This window comes from Leucoraja erinacea, chromosome 4 (assembly GCF_028641065.1).
Source record: "Leucoraja erinacea ecotype New England chromosome 4, Leri_hhj_1, whole genome shotgun sequence".
NCBI classification, from domain to species: Eukaryota; Metazoa; Chordata; class Chondrichthyes; order Rajiformes; family Rajidae; genus Leucoraja; species Leucoraja erinaceus.
This window is the reverse complement of record NC_073380.1, coordinates 62,101,671-62,122,805: the sequence shown is the minus strand read 5'-3', so window position 1 is coordinate 62,122,805 and position 21,135 is coordinate 62,101,671. Positions and strand designations below refer to the sequence as shown.

Sequence of the window (21,135 nt, the reverse complement as noted above, 5' to 3'; positions counted from 1 at the left end):
ATTGCAGTCTTCAGGCTCCTGTACCTTCTACCTGAAGGTAGCAGGGAGATGAGTGTGTGGCCAGGATGGTGTGGGTCTTTGATGATACTGCCAGCCTTTTTGAGGCAGCGACTGCGATAAATCCCCTCGATGGAAGGAAGGTCAGAGCCGATGATGAACTGGGCAGTGTTTACTACTTTTTGTAGTCTCTTCCTCTCCAGGGCGCTCAAGTTGCCGAACCAAGCCACGATGCAACCAGTCAGCATGCTCTCTACTGTGCACCTGTAGAAGTTAGAGAGAGTCCTCCTTGACAAACCGACTCTCCGTAATCCTCTCAGGAAGTAGAGGTGCTGATGTGCTTTCTTGATAATTGCATCAGTGTTCTCGAACCAGGAAAGATCTTCAGAGATGTGCACCCCCAGGAATTTGAAGCTCTTGACCCTTTCAACCATTGACCCGTTGATATAAACGGGACTGTGGGTCCCCATCCTACTCCTTCCAAAGTTCACAATCAGTTCCTTGGTTTTGCTGGTGTTGAGGGCCAGATTGTGCTGGCATTATATGGACAGTTGCTCAATCTCTCTTCTATACTCGGACTCATCCCCATTAGTGATACGTCCCATGACAGTGGTGTCGTCAGCGAACTTGATGATGGAGTTTGCACTATGACCGGCTACGCAGTCAGGAGTATAGAGTGAGTGCAGCAGGGGGCTGAGCACGCAGCCTTGAGGTGCTCCCGTGCTGATTGTTATCGCATCTGACACATTTCCACCAATACGAACAGACTGTGGTCTGTGGATGAGGAAATCGAGGATCCAATTGCAGAGGGATGCGCAGAGATCCAGTTCTGCGAGTTTGGTAACCAGCTTGGAGGGGATGATAGTATTAAATGCCGAGCTGTAATCAATGAATAACAGCCTGACATATGAGTGTTTTGTTGTCCAAGTGGTCCAGAGTGGAGTGGAGAGCCAGCGAGCTCGCATCCACCGTTGATCTGTTGTGGCGGTAAGCAAACTGCAGTGGGTCCAGGTTTTTGTCGAGGTAGGAGTTGATTTTCGCCATGATCAACCTCTCGAAGCACTTCATCACCACAGGCGTTTAGTGCCACTTTTAATGTAGGTGGGGGCAAGCCCATTGAGGGCTTTGTAGATATAAAGGAGGATCTTGAAATTCATTTTGGAACAGCACAGGGAGCCAGTGGAGGGAGGCCAGGATCGGGGTGATGTGGTCCCTTTTTCGGGTGCCCGTCAAGAATCTCGCTGCGGCGTTTTGGACCAGTTGCAGGCGGGACAGGGAAGATTGGCTGATGCCAGTGTAAAGGGAGTTGCAGTAATCTAGGCGGGAGGAGATAAATGTGTGGATGATCTTTTCGAGGTCATCAAACTGGAGGAATTGTTTTATTTCAGCTATCGTCCGAAGCTGAAAGAAGCTAGCTTTTACCACAACATTGACTCGTTTGTCAAATTTCAGTGCTGAGTCAAATATCACGCCAAGGTTTTTGACGTGAGGTTTGAGTAGTGGGGTAAGGCTTCCAAGGCTGCCTGCTATCATTTTGATTGAGCCTGAGGGGCCGAGAAAGATGACCTCAGACTTACTCTCGTTTAGTTGGAGGAAGTTCTGGGCCATCCAACGCTTTATATCCTCGAGGCAGCGGGTAAGGTTAAGCAGATTTGATTGTTTTTTGGGCTTCAGGGGGAGATAGAGTTGTGTATCATCTGTGTAGCAATGGAAGGAAATGACATGCCTTTCAATGACTTATATAAGGGGAGCATATACAGGGAGGAGAGAATGGGGCCAAGGATGGAACCTTGTGAAACCCCACAGCAGAGACCAACTGGGGAGGAGAAAGAGTTGCCTATGTTAGTAGAGAAAGTCCTACCTTTGAGGTAGGAAATGAACCATCTCAGGGCAGTGCCATCAATACTAACCCCATACCGGAGACGGTCAATTAGGATGGTGTGGTCGACAGTGTCAAATGCTGCGCTGAGGTCGAGAAGGAGCAGGACCTTTGGGCTTTTGGGGTGAAAGGCAGTTTAGAAATGGGTCTGTAGTTGCTTGGCAAGGTGGGGTCGAGGTTAGTTATTTGCAGGAGTGGCTGGACCACCGCATGCTTGAAACAGGTAGGTACAGTGCCAGTGGCCTGTTGAGAACTGTTGAAGATGGCGAGGATGCTGGGACAGGTTATTGTAATGATGTCCTTTAGGAGGGCAGAGGGGACAGTGTCGAGGGGGCAGGTAGTAGGTTTCATGGTGGTGATCAGTTTTACAAGGGAGGGTAGAGTAACAGGTTGGAAACAATCTAATTTTGAGGAACAGACAATGAGACGGCCAGGTCATGGGTGGGAGGGGAAATATTCGTTCTTATGTTCTTTACCTTGCTGGTGGAAAATGTAGTAAATTCCTCGTACTTAGCAGGGGACCCAGTTGGTGCTGGGGGTAGAACAAATGATGGAGGTGATGGTGCTATAAAGGCTCTGGGGAGCCTGAAGGCAAGCAGCCTCTTGCTCTTGCAGCCTTGGCATTAATATGGTCGTTCCAGATAGGTTCCTGGGAAATGATTACCCCAGATGTTGATGGTGAGAGATATGTCTCTGGTAATGATATTGAACCTCAAGGTGAGGCAAATAGATTTCCATTAGTTGGAGAAACCACTTTTTATGGTGCTCCTGTTACTTATCAATGGGCAGCCCAGACTTCAGTTTAGTGGGATGCAGGTGTGCACTTCTCATTCACTAAGAAGTTGTGAATGGAACTGTGCCCAATGTCCTAATCTACAACAATCCCACTTATGCCCTCATGATCATTGTTGAAGCAGCCAGCAATCCTCAGGCCTCAGACTCTGCCCTTAGTGATGTCCTGGGCTGGGATGGTAGAATTGCAATAACCTCAACCATCTACCTTCACCTAAAGTATGGCTCTGATTGACCTTGCATACAGTACATTGAGTGCGTATATTAGACGTGAGGTTGTGAACCGTACCAACTTGAAACAGCGAGCAAATATTTGTATCCACGTTTCATGTGATTTTACATTAATATAATGTAGATGATTACGTACCGACAGTCCTTCTGGTGACACAAATCACACTTCTTGGAATCGAGAGGTTTTAGGTGTAGATTGGCGTTAGAGTGTATGGTCTCTGCCATAGTTTTATGATAGATACATATTTATTAGTTTGTATTGATTGTTTTGTTCAATTGTTGATGCACATCCTTCTCTTCTTCCAGTTGAAATCATCCAAATATTTAGGGCATTGATTTGCACTCTTTCCTAGAACTAAATGGAAATAACACAAGCTCTGACTGACAGGTTAATTTGTCAGATCCCATTATGACCCAAACTGACAGGTCATTCATCAACATTGCTCTGAAATACTGTAAATTGATTGCTCAAGTATTTAGATCCCAGATTTTGCGATGGAAGCTTGATTCAGTTCAATCATTTGACATCTAAAACCTCACTTTAAATTAAACCGCCCTTTATTATCTATCTTTTCAAATGAAAGAATTTGGATTTAAGCACAAACCTATTATTTTCTCAGAGGGCGCAAGTTAGATACAAGGAACACTTTTATTTGATGTTGAGGCAAACATTGCAGCATTCTCCCACAAAGTACAAATACTTAACTAACCAGATAATTCATTTAAATTATTTTAGATGGTATTGGTTCAGGAATGAGAGTTGGCCACAGGAGTGGGACTCAGTTCAGTTCCTCGACAACAACCTCAGACTCATCTGAATAGAGACGTAACCTCAGCTGTGTGGCTCTGCTAATGGATATTGCGTTTGTCAATGCAGAATTGCTTGGTATGAGTAGACTCTATCTTATGTGTTGAAATGGCGGCTGTACCGGAAACTTGAACAGAGGTGAGAATATAAATTTCAGCCAATGTGAGATTTTCTATTTCATCATTGGCCAAATCAAACCATCTGTGAGACTTTACACAGTCATTGTTAAGGGTCTGTCCCACTTGGGCGACCTAATCCTCGAGTTATGGCGAGTTTGCCCTCGACTCATACTCGCAGCATGGTCGACACGAGGTCGTAGAAGGTCTTCATAACTCTCCTTCATGCTCAAGAGTGGTCTCCATGTACTCGAGGCCTCTTTTTCAATGTTAAAAAATGCCCGCGAGTAAAAAAAGGTCGCCATGGAAAAAATTGATACTTTTTTTACTCGTAGGTATAGTAGTAGTAGGTCTTAGTAGGTCGGCATGTTAGTCGTAGGTAATCAAGGGTAGTCGGAAGTAGTCGTAGATAGTCTTCATGATAGTCGAAGGGAGGTCGAAGGAAGCCGTCTTCACTCTCCACTATTCAGTGTCCAATTTTCCCAAAGTTAGTCATAGCTAGTCATAGCTAGTCGAAGCTGGTCTTCAACATAGTTGAAGGAGGTCGAAGGAGGTATTCTACATAGTCGAAGGAGGTCTTCAACATGTCATTTTTTTCAAACTCTTCTAAACTCGCCGATTAGGTCGCCCAAGTGGGACAGCCCATTTCGGAACTTATCTTACTTGACATACCAGACACATGACTCATTGACAGAATACATATGGTCATCATTACCATTGGCTTTTCAACCCAAACAAAGGCAGTTAAGCAATCCAATTTCAATTTAATCAGTGGGAAAGTAGAAACTAATAACTTGCCCCCTTGAACTCTTCACAAATGAGTGCCTGGTCACAACTTGACATCCAGCTTCTCCCGTTTAACAAATTTGTGTCTTGCACCAGTTTTTGCATCAGCTCTATTACAGATATTTAGAACATGGAACAGTACAACACAGGAACAGCCCCCTTGACCCTCAATGTGCATGTCAAACATAATGCTAGGTTAACCTAATCTCTGCCTGCATTGTCCTCCACAGCCATATACCTATCTAAAAACCTCTTGATGCCACTATTGTATCTTTCCCCACCACCGTCCCCTGGCAGTACATCCCAGGCCTCCACCACTCTGTGCAAAAATCTGGCCACAGCACATCTCCTTTGCATTTTACACTTTTTACTTTATGCTGTGCTAACTAGTCCTTCACATTTCCTCCTTGGGAAGAATCCTTCTATGCCTCCATAATTTTATATACTTCTATCAGGTTTCCCCTCAGCCTCTGAAAGTGCAAAGAGAACAATCCAAGTTTGTCCAACCTATCGTTATACCCAATACACTCTCATCCAGGCAGTATTTACATTAGATCTTCCAAAGTGCAATATGTCACACTTTAGGGCATGTCAATTAGCAGGACTCACTAGTCCAAAACTTAATAACAGGCTTGTGCGTCATCAAAAGTATTTTAGTTGAGGGACATGACAATCATGGAAGGCAAGTTTATTCAGAAAGCTGTGAAATATCATTGTATATAGGAGCTTGGAAGTTGCTTTAACTTTGAATCTTTCATCAAGTACAGAATGTTCTTTGGCTGGTTTCTCTCACCACAAAGTGCTTGGATGAAAACCAGTTCCATGTTGTAAACTGAAACAGTGAGTCAATAAATAGCCCTGACAAAACCCTGAAATTTTAACATAATGGCTATGCTTTTGCTGAAAATGAATTCTGAAACTTACCTTGATGAAATGATTTTTTAACTCATCTTTCAGTTCAAAAATAGTTTGTTCTGTAAAGCTGATGGGTAGATGAGGGCAGCTAAAGAACTAAAATTGCATTGATTTAAATCTTGAGTAATTCCAACCAGTGGCCATCAGAAGGAGCTTTTCTTTAACCCAAAAACAGAACCACTTGAAGTAACTTTTTAAAACAGAATGTGGAAAACATGAAGAACACTTCGTGGAGCATTGATACAGCCGTAATAAACAATTTTGCCTAGGCTCCTTCCTTCATTTTCACAGTACCTGAGTGTTCACCATCAGTTCTCCAGCTCTGAGCCATGAAAAAGGTATGGTTCAATCCATCAAAAAGAATGAATTGCAAATAAAATACAAAAACACAGAGAAACTGTATAAGCAGGAGTTGGGTATATTCATACATTTCAAAGCTATTATTCTATTTTTCCCACGAGGATTTTATTGTACGTTTTCTTTCGATGCATCTGCTTTTCTAGGTTCTCTAGTTGAGAAACATGGAAAATGATGTAGCACACCTGAATTACCAAAATTCAGTTTAAAGCTGTGAGACTCCAAACAGGAACATGTCATAAAATTAATTCTTCTTAGAGCGAAATGCCCCTTCTGGAAATGTCTGATTATTACCTTTATCCCTGATTGTCTCATCCCAAGCCACTTGTGACACATGCCTGTGACACATGCCTGTCCTGGGAAGAGGCTCCACCCCATACAAAGTCCTAGACACTGCTGCTCAAACCAGGAGCCAGAACTTCTGTCCTAAGTTGTCAGCCTTCAACTGTGCTCGGGCAAACTTATAAAGGAAATGGACTTTGAACCAGTTGATCTTTTGATTCCTATAACTTCATGTACAGATCTACCAGTTCAAAACACTTCCAGAAGCAGATTTGTCTGGTTATTCAGTAAAGCATTTGCAAATGCCTCTATTATGATGTTTCTGGTGACCTGTTATGTCTGATAATGTATTGACTCTTCTTGTTCCAAACAAATAGACAAACAGAACGGGAATGGGGAGGGGTCAGAGTGCTGCCAAACATCACATACATCTCTAGGTAATCTAGTAAAATTTAAAGACAAATGAACCAATTGGGACAGAGCCAACCAAATTGGGCCCACCTGGAATACCAAGCCAGGTAAATTATCTGAGTTCCAAAGGCAAGTTAGCTCTGAAAGCTTCTCATTAATGATGACACAACAAAGTCCATACAGGTCTGATATTGTAATAATGCATGCCTACCTTTGGGAAGGAGAGAAGAAAACTGGTACGGGATTCTCAAAGCTTTGGGAGCTGGCTTCAATCCAAAAAAAGCCTACTTATGGTAAAAGCATCTGCCCACATTAAATATGATCATTTCCCTTTCATCTTATTTGTAGGTATTAATTGCACGTCACTGATCCCAGTGCACTTAAATGTGTACAACCGACTAGGTTGAAACCCACAGCACTCTTTGGTTTAGCATTCATAATATGAGTTCCAAAGCTAATGTGGACAGGATTCTCTTTTGCAGTCATGAAACCCAAATTAATACTTCTTAGATAAATGCCAGAAGCTGATTAATATTTTATGTCTAATTCCTGCCCAATGCATGAGAGACTCACTGACTAATGGATGAGTAAGTAATTAGTGGCAGATCATCGGTCAGAAGCAGAAGAGGAAATAAATATTAAAGAGGATGATGTGACGTTGTGGTTGTGAAATTGGAGCCTAGCGTGGTGTTCTCAAGGGCAAGGTAGATTTTAAGATTTGGTGGCAGCAATATATGCCCAGAGATATATTGAAATGTGAAGAGGAAATAGGAGACTTACAAGTGATCAGAAAGGTTGGGGAAGAGTTTGAAAGTATGGAGGAGATCAGACTATCAGGAGAGAGGTCAGATGTGTCTATTGATTTGCTTCTGATTGCAAGCAGAAGGAGAAGGTTAGCTCAATATAGCAGTTAAACAAAAAAAGTACTTACTTCTTGGAAACACTTGAACTCACCTAGAGTTTAGAGATACAGCAAGGAAACAGACTCTTCAACCCATCGAGTCCATGGAGACTATTGATTACCCATTCACACTAGTTCTGTGTTATCTTACTTTGTCAAGCCCTCCCTACACATTAGGGATAATTAACAGAAGTCAATTAAATCACAAAACAGGATGTCTTTGGAACATGTGAGAAAACTGGAGCACCCAGAGGGATCCCATGAGGTCACTCCTTTGATGTATTTGAACTTACATAGAAACATAGAAATTAGGTGCAGGAGTAGGCCATTCGGCCCTTCGAGCCTGCACCGCCATTCAATATGATCATGGCTGATCATTCAACTCAGTCTCCTGTATCTGCCTTCTCTCCACACCCCCTGATCCCTTTAGCCACAAGGGCCAAATCGAACTCCCTCTTAAATATAGCCAGAGAATTCCACAGACTCACCACTCTCTGTGTGAATTTTTTTTTTCTCATCTCGGTCCTAAAAGACTTCCCCCTTATCCTTAAACTGTGTCCCCTTGTTCTGCACTTCCCCAACATCAGGAACAATCTTCCTGCATCTAGCCTGTCCAACCCCTTAAGAATTTTGTAAGTTTCTATAAGATCCCCGCTCAATCTTCTAAATTCTAGCGAGTACCAGCCGAGTCTATCCAGTTTTTCTTCATATGAAAGTCCTGCCATCCCATGACTCTGTGTGGTGAACCTTCTCTGTACTCCCTCTATGGTAAGAATGTCTTTCCTCAGATTAGGATACCAAACTGTACGCAATACTCCAGGTGTGGTCTCACCAAGACCCTGTAAAACTGCAGTAGAACCTCCCTGCTCCTATACTCAAATCCTTTTGCTATGAATGCTAAAATACCATTCGCTTTCTTCACTGCCTGCTGCACATGCATGCCTACTTTCAATGACTGGTGTACCATGACACCCAGGTCTCGTTGCATCTTCCCTTTTCCTAATCTGCCGCCATTCAGATAATAGTCTACTTTTCTGTTCTTACAACCTCACAATAGTCTACTTTTCTGTTCTTATAACCTCACATTTATTCACATTATCTGCCATGCATTTGCCCACTCACCCAACCTATCCAAGTCACCTTGCAGCCTCCTAGCATCCTCCTCACAGCTAACACTGCCCCCCAGCTTTGTGTCATCCGCAAACTTGGAGATGTTGCATTCAATTCCCTCATCCAAATCATTAATATATATTGTAAATAGCTGGGGTCCCAGCACTGAGCCTTACGGTACCGCACTAGTTATTGCCTGCCATTCTGAAAAGGACCCGTTTACTCCTACTCTTTGCTTCCTGTCTGCCAGCCAGTTCTCTATCCACATCAATACTGAACCCCCAGTACCATTAGGGAGTCAATAAAGATATGGACCTATTTTATAATAAATGGGAAAATAAAGTAATAATAGACAGCATTAAGCACTTACAAAGTTTGTGACACGACAAGTTCATAAGGGAAAAGAATTTTCATCATGTTATTCTTGATGATGAAGGATATTGCATTAAATGTCTCCATATTTCAATCAATTTTGCTTATATGATTTTTTAGAAATCTTTCATTATTGATGAAATAAAATCCAATGTTTTCCTAAAAGTTTTTTTAATCATGTAAAAGTAATTGTTTATTTTTGATCCAAGCCAAAGAGAAAACCCATCACAACAATCAGAAAGCTGCAATAAAATCCAGTGTATTGTAAATGCTCGAAAGCAAGAATCCTTCTATTTTGTCTAACAGGTATTCATGCAAACTGATGATTTGCCTAAGATGATTTGCCTAAGATTCACAACAAATGTTTGATAAAAATACACTAAAAATATAATACTTTCAATGAAACATGCATGACCTTCATAACATAACTTTATTTTTTGTCAGAATTATTTTAAATGATTCACTGCAAACAAGCTACAATAGTAATGGTGCAAAGCAATATTCTATTATATTCCTATAATTTCTCATTGCAACCATTGTCCTTAAAAAATATAAATATTGTGTTGTTTCACTTCAATGCAGAGGCATTCAGGCTTTCCATTTGTGTTCTGCTGTGTAACATGTGTGAAATCTGGAAGTCACTCTTTCAGGTCATAAACCTGGAAAAAAACAGAAAGCACAGATTATTTGTACTGTACTAAATATGTAATAATGTTGAACTGAAAGAGGCATAGACCCAATCACAACTATACTAGGATTGCTTGGTGATATCTAGAACTGACCAAGCTGGAGTGTCAAAGACAACACTTCATTTGCATGTTTTGGGATTTTTGTTTGTGCTATTCTGCTGAAAATTTCTATCTCAGCCAAACAACAGAATTACATATCGATTTACAACTTTTAAAATCTAGAAGCATTGTAGCACAATATCCCAGCAGCATGGCACAGATAATAAAGCTACTGTCTCACAGCACCAGCGATCTATGTTCTCCTTGAAATCTAGTTCACCCTGAAACCTCATGAGTTTCCTCCAGGTGCTCCAGTTTCATCACAACATCCTCAAAACATGAAGGTTGATAGATTACTGCCATTTCTAAGTACACATTAGACTTATTTATAATGTAAAAGTAAGTAGTCAAACGGTGGGGGGAGTGAGGGACGTACAGATGGGATTACAGGGAAAATTAGTGTGGAATGGGCTTGGTTTGAGAGCCAGCACGGACCCAATGGGCTGAATGACCTCTAAACGTTATAATGTAAACATTACCTTCCATGCAGATGCTGATTTTTTCCCCTTATAATGCTTTAATAAAAATGGTGTTGTTATTGCCGATTTTCCACTATAACCAGGTAAGGTGGGCCTTCCCTGCTGCCATAGTTCAATGAGATGCACACCTCTGGCTTATAACAATAAGAGTCCATGTGCCTTTACAGGCAGCCCAACAGTCAACCTTCCTCATAACTCATGGGTGAAGGGGAATCATTGTTCCCATGCATACATATCTGACACTGCTTTGTTCAGGTATTTCTGATTCACATCATGGTGCACAATTAGAACAAAAACATATTGTTGGAAAAAACTCAGCTGGTGAAGTGGCATCAGCACAGGCAAAAAATAGATGTAGATATTTCAGGTTGAGATATTGCATTGAGAAAGAGAGGGAAGGGGAAACTATGACCAGAGGGCAGAGGGGGGAGGGGGTGCGGATCAGAGGCTCCTGGTTGATATGTTGACCTAGAAAGAGGGGACTGGGATAAGAGGGGGGTGCTATCAGAGGCTCCTGGTTGATATGTTGACCTAGATGAGGGGACTGGGATAATGGGCTAATGGATTTGTGTCAGACAGGGGGAGGAGAGAGCAGTTGGGAAAGGTGAACAAAAAGAGAAGAAAATTGTGTGGATTGTACAGTGTGTGTGTGTGTGAGAGAACATCAGTGGTGTAGGTTACATGAAATTGGAAAATTCAAAGTTCAGAACATTGGGGCACAGGCTACCCAAGCAGAATATGATTTTGCATTTGGCCTCCCTATAGCAGTGGAGAATGCCAAACACAGACAGGTCAGTGTGGCAGTGTGAAGGAGAGTTCAAATGACTTGTAACCAGAAGCTGGAGACTGTAACACAAACATAAGGATATACTTATAGTTGTCTTCTTAATCTATAAAGTGCCCTTAAATGTACTGTCCTGACCATTTTCCTGGTGCATTCAATAAAAGTTATTCAATACATATATTTCCACTCCCTTATTAATAAATTCCACACATGTACAGTACTCCTGCAGGATTGACCCATCACAGGAAAATGGGGACCGCAGTCATTAGTAACAGATACTTTCTTCAGAAACATGCACCTACCCTGTGTCAATTACTGAGGCATAAATGTTCCCATAACATTTATGCTTCCCATAAGCTTCACATACTTTACATGTAACCATTTATAGTTTCCCTATGTTGGGAAGGCGGTGATCATGCTCTGTGGGCTTTTGTTTATTGACTGCCCCTGGGAATTGTGCCCTGAGTAAAGACTCACATTTTACGCATCATTTCCATGCTGGCAGCTATTTGGAATGCTCACCCTTATCAAATGGTTTCACCCGACTTCTCTCATTCATCAGTTCACCCACGCAGCAATCCTGGAACTATCATTTTATGAAGTGATGGAATTTGTACCTCTTTGCCAATAGCTTCAGTCTTACCAGTTTTCTGTCCGTTTCTAGGCTATAATTGCATACTTACCAATTAAAACATATCTATTTTGGTTTCCCTATGTCCTCATGTGAAACCTTGTCTGTAGTTTGCGGTACCAGTAAGCTCACCTTTGTCTCCTATGTCTCCAGCTCCACCTCAAGCAACAGTTCCTTGTTTTGCTCATAACCATGGTACTATATTCCCTGTCCTTACCCAAATCATCAATTATATCATTTACCCTTTGGAATATTCCTCCTCATTCTATTTTCAGGCCAAAATGTTGTAACTGCTCATATATCTTGAGCTCACTTAAGGGCCTGTCCCACGAGCATGCGACTGCATGTGGCAAGCACGACCTAACGTGGTCGCTTGAGCCATACAGCCTCACGGGGCCAGTCCCACTTCGATCGCTGGAGTCGTATGGAGTTGTGTGGAGCTGGTCCCGACGTCACGCGGGGCTCTGGAAAACTGACAGTGTTCAAAAATTCCACGAGGCAACGACCTGCCGGCCCGCAGCCACATTGAGGCCGTACGTACTGCCTCGACGGGCATACGCAGCGTCTTGACGCTGTACGTCACGCGCGAACTTCCCGCGGACTTTGCTCGAACTTCACGTCACTCGCGCGGCCCCCGCTTCTGGTTTGGTTGCGCTCGCCGCATGCAGTCGCATGCTGGTGGCACCGGCCCTGTACGGGGATCACTCGACCTCCGCGCAACCCCCGCGCGGCCCTCGCTTCCAGTTTGGTCATGCTTGCCGCATGCTGTTGCATGCTCGAGGGACAGGCCCTTAACACATTCACCATGCCCTGTGTCTTCCTTCATCTTGCTCTAGTTAGAGAATCATGTTTTCTATTAACTTCAAACTAGATGTTGCCCTGCTATTCCCCAAAGCAGTGAAATTTCAAACTTAACACTAACGTAGTATCAGTCAGCTCTTTATGTTTCTGTTTATTAGAAATAGCACAGACAGAGCTCTCAGCAGAATTTTTTTAAATTGAAATATAGCAAATGCCAATTGACAGCAATGTCTAGAACTCTGCATCAAAAATCATACCACCTGGTAAACCCTGCATTCAAAACCACACACATGTACTGTATACGCCACGATGAGTAACTGCTTTAATCTTTTTACTGAATTATATTACACCGGACAGAATCATTATCCTAGAATTTATTGCTACATTTCCTTAATGTCAGAGTTGATACAGCAAGTAACTGGGCAGCCATGTGGACCATTAAATGCAGCAGCATTCCCTTCGACCACAATGTGTCCTTCCAAACCAGCACAACCCCACACGACCCTAGCCATCAAATCAGGCTATATGATGTGTAAAAAAACATTTGGGTGAAGAACCGGGTATAACAATGAGCCACCTATGTGGAGAAGGCACAACCAGAACCAAATGGATACCAATCAGTGGTGGCAGTAATCCATTTTTGGAGCCACATAATCCCACAACCAACAGTACAGAACATAGTTCTGCCCTCTTGCCATATGCAATTGTGAATCATGTTGGGAAAGCAAACAGCGAATAGGAGGATGTTAAACAGAGGAACACACTGATACGGCACAGATAAGGCGCACAGAAAATAACCTGCTGCAGTGTTCAAGATTTATGTTCCAGAACCACTCTAGTTATTTCAGTAGAATCACAACACCAACAACCATCTGACAATGTGGGAAATGGCCCAAGTATATTTTGTATAAAACTAGGGCTCTGCATTCTGCCTTTTCAAGGCTTTCCATAATTGACAGGGCTGAAGTCAGGAATTGATGGAATACTTTCCTGGATGAATGCAACTCTAACAACTCCCACAAGACTCAGCACTTATTCACCATTTAAAATAATCCTTCCTCCACCTTTTCCACCTTGCTCCTTCTAAGGACCACTCCAAACATGCACCCCACTGACTCGGACAAATACTGTCACCTCTCATCAACACCAAGTTAAAATCGAGGAACAGCACTGTGGATAGTACCTTCACAATATGAAATGAAGTGTGTTCAGTAGGCATCTCAACTGCAGTTTTCACAAGGGGTTATTTCATATGGGCAATGAGAGCTGGCCTGGCCATCAACAACCAAATCTCATGAATGAAGAAAAAAAAAATATTATTCAATTAGCCTCTGTGATGTGAAAGCATAAACTATTTGCATTTAAGGCACAACATAAATGTTAACCTTGGAGAATAATAGAACACCAATCTATCTATCCATACATAACTAATACTCTGATCTTGTGCTCTTCCGGTTTGCGGGTTTTTTCTATTTACGCAGAAATGGTACGCAATAGCGCTACAAGTTTTCGCCATGTTACTCGCCGTTCTTCTATGCTGCGAGTGCAACAAATTACGTTCCGATTGGTGGTATAGTGTAAATGTTATCGAGGTTTAAAAGTCTTAAAAAATGTGCGTGCACAGATTCCTTCAGTCTGCATTACGCAGATAACTCACCCTCACGGCCTTCTTCTCCACCAGCTCATCGAAACTCATGGTGCCCACCGTGACGAACACCGACTCCAACCCCCCCCATGGCCTGAGCGGGGGCTGAGCCGGAGTAGGCAGAGGATGGGAGGGAGAGTTGGGTTGCAGGGTGGCCGAGCAGTTTGCGTTGAGTTTGAGTACCTCACACGCAAACACGTACACACACACACACACACACACACACACACACACACACTGCAATTGTCAAGTCAACGGGATCTAATCCACAGCTAACAATGAATGACCAGTGGAGGAAGGAACTGCAGATGCTGCTTTTTATGGAGGGAGGGAGAGAGGGAGGGAGTGACTGAGGGTAGCGGAAAGGAGAGGGAGGGAGAGGTGAGGTAGGGATTGGTGGAGGGAAGGAGGAGAGGGGAAAGATCCTGGTGAGGAGGGAGTGTGGGGAGATTGAGGGGGAGGAAGAGGTAGGGAGGGAGAGTGGGGAAAGTGGGGGAGGTGAGGAGAGTGGGGGAGGAGGGGGAATAGAGGGAGGAGGGGGGAGGTAGAGAGTGGGGAAATATAGGGAGAGGAGGGCAGTGGCGGAGGTCAGGAGGGATAGGTGGGGTGATGGGGGGAGGTGAGGAGTGGGGGATAGAGGGATAGGGGGGGTAAGGAGGGGGGTAGAGGGATTAAGGAGGGGAGATGGAGGGAGAGGGGGTGACTGAGGGTAGGGGAAAAGAGAGGGGAGAGGTGAGGGAGGGATTGGGGAGGGGAGGAGGAGAGGGGAAAGAAGAGGGAGGGTAAAGAGGAGGGGGATGGAGTGCTGGGAGATGAGGGAAAATGAGCCGTGCCTGCGCAGTTGGGGGTTATGTGTGAGTGGTGCAATATTTCGTTGGGGGGAACGGGTGTGTGGTGGAATATTGTATTGGGGAACGAGTTGCGTTGGAGGACCAGTCCTGCCGTGTGACAACAGGTCCCACTTGGTCTAGTGAATTCTAAAAACGTTATTGTCAACTTTATTGGCCATAAAGCCATGGGATCATATTAAGACTTGGTTCCAACATCAGAAAGATGTAATGTGAAACTTGAACTCACACTGTCTAGTTTAGTTTAGAGATACAGCATGGAAACAAGCTCTTCAGCCCACTGAGTCTACGCCAACCAGCATTCCCCGCACACTAATACAAGCCTACACACATTAGGGACAATTTACACTTATACCAAGTATACAAACACAGACCAATTAACCTACAAACCTGTACGTCTTTGGAGCATGGGAGGAAACCGAAAATCCCGAGTAGACCTACACGGTCACGGGGAAAACGTACAAACTCCATACAGACAGACCCCATGGTAGGGATCAAACCCGCATCTCTGGCACTGCCCGCATCTCTAACCCGCATCTGTAAGGCTGCAATTCTACCGCTGCGCCATCGTGTCGCCCTGTCCGTCGCCATTGAAACTACATTAGTGCTACACATGGCACAAACCCTTGCTTTGACCAATCTTATGCCGCCGTATGTAATTTGCATTATTTTTTATGTTTGCATAGCTATATGAAAACAATCATGGAAGACAAGCACTCAATATGAACATTTCATACATATTACCTTAGTTTTCCACAATGATTGAATCTGTCCAAAACAGTATTCACCTTGAGCATTACATTTGAACAAAACACCCACTTCCTTTAAAACCTAACAGATGTGCGCAGAATTCTTCAATCACAAATTAAGTTGTGATCACGAAACATAATTGCTTTCTAACAAGTGAATAGTCCACTAATTTCACTCACTTCCTTAGACAGAAATTGAATCACCTGGAGCACAAATTGGATTCAGGTTTTTTGCTATTTCATTTATGACAAAGTGTCACTGTATTAAATGTGATTCTTTATAGTGGTACCTAAGAAAAATCTGTAGCTGTAAATTATGAGCTTCAGGTTATACAGGTTTGATTGTACATTGCATGCTTTTAATGTTTAATGTGACTGAATCATGGAATAATATTGATTGCTAAATTGGATCTGGATATTACATATATATAATATAATGCACACTCGGGCATTCAAGTCATAGTCCAGAAATAGGTTATTTGCCAACTATTTTTGTCCATCTACACTTGTTTGCATTAGATCCTTATCCTTCTCTGCCTTTCTTTTCCTATTCAAATGCCTGTGTAAATAACTAAATTAAAAAAAGACTGATTGTCTCCACCACCTCCTCCAGCATCAGGGCGGCACGGTGGCGCAGCAATAGAGTTGCTGCCTTACAGCACTTTGAGCGCCAGAGACGCGGGTTCGATCCTGACTGTGGGTGCTGTCTGTACGGCGTTTGTACATTCTCCCCATGACCGCATGGGTTTTCTCCGAGATCATTGGTTTCCTCCCACGCTCCAAAGACGTGCAGGTTTGTAGGTTAATTGGTTTGGTATAAATGTAAATTGTCCTTAGAAATTATATTAAAAAATAAAAGGAGAATAATCAGTGTAAATTGGATGCAAAGGAAATTGCTGGAAGAAAGCCATCCACGTGTGAAAGCAGCTAATAAATTAAGTTTATAAATTATTCACAGCTAACCATGGAATTTCAGAGACAAAGTCTTTTAAAAATTAAGTAAGAGCAAGTGTATAGTGTTAATGTGCGGGGATCGCCGGTCGGTGCGGACTTGGTGGGCCGAAGGGCCTGTTTCCGCGCTGTATCTCCAAACTAAAATCATATTCCAGACATCAAACACTCTACAGTATGTAAAATCTTTCCCCTCAGATTTCATTTAAAACTCCTTTTCAGCTTAAACACATTGTTTTTAAACCTCAAACCTTGTTCTTAAACCTCTTGCTTTTTATACCTTTCCATGGGCAAAACAATTCAAACTATTTGCTCCATTTCCTACTTTTATAACTTTATATCCCTCTTTCAGGTCACCCCTCAACCTTCTTCGATCCATATAAAACAAACCCAACTTATCCAATCTCTCCCCATGACTAAACTCCTCCAATCCAGGCAACATCCAGGTGAATCTTCCCCGTACTCTCTCCAGTTCTACCACATCATTCACATAGTCTGGTGACCAGAACTGTGCACAATAATCCAAATTCATCCAAACTAGCATTTTGTAAAGTTGCAACATAACTTCCCAACTTTTACACAGTCTGACCATCGTTTGAATGTAAGCATGCCATATACCTTCTCCAACCCCTATCTACCGAGTAGTGGGCATGATGCTCACAGCGAAGAATGGGCCCGGCTTCCCGGCTGCGGAACAAGAAACCTTGTTCTCAACGTCAGTAAAACCAAGGAACTGATTGTTGACTTCAGAAGAGGTAGACCGAGGATCTACAAGCCTGCCATCATTAATGGCAGTGGTGGAGAGAGTAAAAAAACATCAAATTCCTGGGCATGGATATCTCTGAAGATCTGTCCTAGACCCAACACATCAATGCAATCATACAATTTGTTCCAAAAATTGAAATGGACCAAGTCTCATATCATGATTTCAAGGTATACAGTGGAAGCATTATTCCTGGCATCCGCATACATCATGAGGTCGGCAACCAGCGTTGTACATATACCAACTAAGATGCCATGAAACCATATTCATTTGTACATTCCCCAAATAGTAATCAGATATTATTAATCACTGTTGGCAGTGGAGTGGGGTGCCTCTCATCAAGCCACATTTTGTGGAATCATTATTCATAATATTGCCTTTCTTATCTCACCTCGTGTGAGAACAATGTGATATCTATGCCAAGTTCCAAATTTTATTCCATTCTGAGCAATTTCTTTGAAATGCCAGATATTTCCTCTCAGAAACATTTTTGGAACAACAAGAATGCACGTTGAGCTAATTCCAGTTTTGTGAGCTGAACCCCATTTCCAAAATCCTTATGAGATCATGGTACAGGTTTTCCTGGCTTCCTCTTTACACCGCTGGGCAGGTGCAGTGCACATGCTTCAGCCGAGCTGTGGCTGATTACTGTGTCTAGAACGGTAATCATGGCCTGCGGCACCTCTGGCACAGCACTGTCCCGAATGAATGTATAGCTACAAAGCTGAACAAAGTGAAGCACAGCTGCAACATGGGCCGAGCTATGAGGACATGACTTCAGAATTAAGGGACAGAAGTTTAGGGGTAATATGAGGGAGAACTTCTTTACGCAGAGAGTGGTGGCGGTGTGGAATGAGCTCCCAATGGAAGTGGTGGAGGCAGGTTCATTGGTATCATTTAAAAATAAATTGGATAGGCATATGGATGAGAAGGGAATGGAGGGTTATGGTATGAGGGAGGGCAGGCAGGTGGGACTAAGGGGAAAAAAAAAATTGTTCGGCATGGACTTGTAGGGCCGAGATGGCCTGTTTCCGTGCTGTAATTGTTATATGGTTATATGGTTATAGCTATCAACCTCTGGGTTTTCTAATTATTTTTCAACAGGGAAAGATGCCCATGATGTTACTGCATATGACGGAAGCTCCCTTCTGTATAACCCTTCTACATCTTGGATTGGCAGAGAAGTCACCGTCTCTCATAGGGGTGCTGCTAATTGAACATCCTTCTTTTCATAGCCAGGTCCATGAGATGGGAATCCAGACGTTTCTCAGTCAAAACAAAAAAGCATTTCCAAAGTCTTGACTGGAAGAAAAATGATACTCATCTGCTCTTTTCTCTGCTCTTTTCTCCGGTTGCCTTATGCACCATAAGTCAGTTACTGCAAGTTTCACTCTCTCTGGATTCCTTGGGTGAAAGTCCCTGCAGTCACAACCTTCATTCAAAAACCTCTCAACAGCCGTAAATTCCAGCACCATTCGGTAAGCCTTTTATTCACTTGATGCATAGAAGCTGCACTTTTGGCACGTTAGTGAACGTGTTAATGAGCTGACTGGGAATAACAGCAGGGTGGATGGAAGGATTTACAATCTCCAAAGTTCCTTCAGCGTAAATGGTTCTGTGGTATGTTGAGGCTAACGTGGATCAAGGTGTCTCTCCCTCTGACTTCCTCCCACTGATTCGGAAAGCTTTGAGGTTTCATTCAATGCCTCCTCCGAATAATCCAGTTAAATAAAGAAGCAGTGTGCTTAATATTTTACTGCACAAGCACATACATTTTAATGCTCAATATTGCTCTATTTACCATGATAATTGGCTGTAATAAGTACCAGACTTACAATGTAATAGTTCTACTATTTTTTTTTGTTTTTGGTATAAATGCAGGGTTATTTTTTTTTAATCTTGATGCGACAGTTTATCAGCAATCTTGTCAGAATAGTATAAAAAGTTGTTCAATTGTACAATTAATTGACAACATGTGGGGAGCATACAAATGGAAGGTTTGGAATTATTTAAAATGTAATGGGCAAGTGATGGAGCAGCCAACAGCTGGGTCTTTAATTGATAGATATTTTTATGCAGAATATGCAAGAGGTGCACTCGATTTGTAGTCTAATCACTCATATCCACTCTACACCTGGTCAACCGTGGAATTAAAATAAATGGAATCACTGGCTTATGCCCAATTTTCTCTGTACTGGGAGGGTTTAGATCTAACTGGTGCTCCTACGAGGATAGATTTCCAAAGAGAAGGAAGGAAAATTTAGGAAATAAATCCCATCATACATAACACTGGGCAGAGTGCAATCTGCCCTCCCTAGAGTGAAAACGAGTCCATTCAAAGGCTAGGGACAAATTGCAACTCAATCCTGTCATAGCTCACCTGGAGACTGCACTGCTCCAGTCCCAGACAGAAAGAGCTGAAGTATGTAAAATGTTATAATCACCAGGCATCCAGAGAAGCTTTGGAATGATTGGGTCTGGAGGTAACAGGCATTTAACATGCTGGATGTGGTGAGATGCAACTTGAGTTACTAATTGCTATTCTGGAGGCTGCAGCACATGTACTCCTGCTCACTTTCAACACCATCGTTCAGCGGGTAAGATGGTCCTTGGGCAGCAAATGTGGATAAATCACATTGATATTAAATACATTATTGAATGGTTAATTTCCTTTTCCATTAAACAAAAATTACATGAGCCTCACTAAACCATAAGATTCTTTGCAAAATACACACGGAAAATGATAAAAGTATCAATATCGTAAGACAGGGAAGAACACTTATTGATTTTATGAGAACATTTTACTATAGACTTACATTGCCCTCCATAATGTTTGGAACAAAGACCAATCATTTATTTATTTGCCTCTGTACTCCACAATTTCAGATTTGTAATAGAAAAAAATCACATGTGATTAAAGTGCACATTGTCAGATTTTATTAAAGGGTATAGTTTTACATTTTGATTTCACCATGTAGAAATTACAGCAGTGTTTATATTTGGTCCCCCTATTTCAGGGCACCATAATGTTTGGGAATTTGTAATTGCTCAGGTGTGATTATTGCCTCCTTAATGAAGGTATATTGCTGTTTATCAACATGAGGACCAAAGTTGTGCCTATTAAAGTCAAATAATCCATTATGACACTGAGAAACAAGAATAAAACTGTTGGCGACATCAGCCAAACATAGGCTTACCAAAATCAACTGTTTGGAACATCATTAAGAAGAAAGAGAGCACTGGTGATCTTACTAATCGCAAAGGGACTGGCAGTCCAAAGAAGACCTCCACAGCTGATGACAGAAAAACTTTCTCTATAATAAAGAAAAATCCCCAAACACCTGTCCGACAGATCAGAAACACTCTTCAGGAGTCAGGTGTGGATTTGTCAATGACCACTGTCAACAGAAGACTTCATGAACAGAAATACAAAGGCAACGCTGCAAGATACAAACCACTGGTTAGCCACAAAAATAGATGGCCAGGTTACAGTTTGCCAAGTACTTAAAAGAGCAACCACGGTTCTGGCAAAAAGGTCTTGTGGACAAATGAGATGAAGATTAACATATCAGAGTGCTGGCAAGAGCAAAGTATGGAGGAGAGAAGGAAGTGCCTAAGATCCAAAGCAAAACCACCTCATCTGTGAAACAAGGTGGTGAGGGTGTTATGGCCTGGGCATGTATGGCTGTTGAAGGTACTGGCTCACTTATCTTCATTGATGATACAACTGCTGATGGTA

At 42.6% G+C, this 21,135-nt stretch overlaps 1 protein-coding gene across 4 annotated transcripts in view; it reads right to left on the bottom strand.

Moving 5' to 3' along the window:
• Nucleotides 1–9,368: 9,368 nt before the first annotated feature.
• The window catches only part of LOC129696487 (uncharacterized protein C8orf34 homolog), a 38,227-nt gene continuing 26,460 nt past the window's right edge, over nucleotides 9,369–21,135 (bottom strand). For all 4 annotated transcript variants that reach the window (XM_055634436.1, XM_055634437.1, XM_055634434.1 and 1 more), the window contains exon 4: nucleotides 9,369–9,616. In XM_055634436.1, coding sequence (XP_055490411.1) covers nucleotides 9,604–9,616 — 13 coding nt within the window. In that variant the 3' untranslated portion in view covers nucleotides 9,369–9,603. The remainder of the gene's footprint in view (nucleotides 9,617–21,135) is intronic.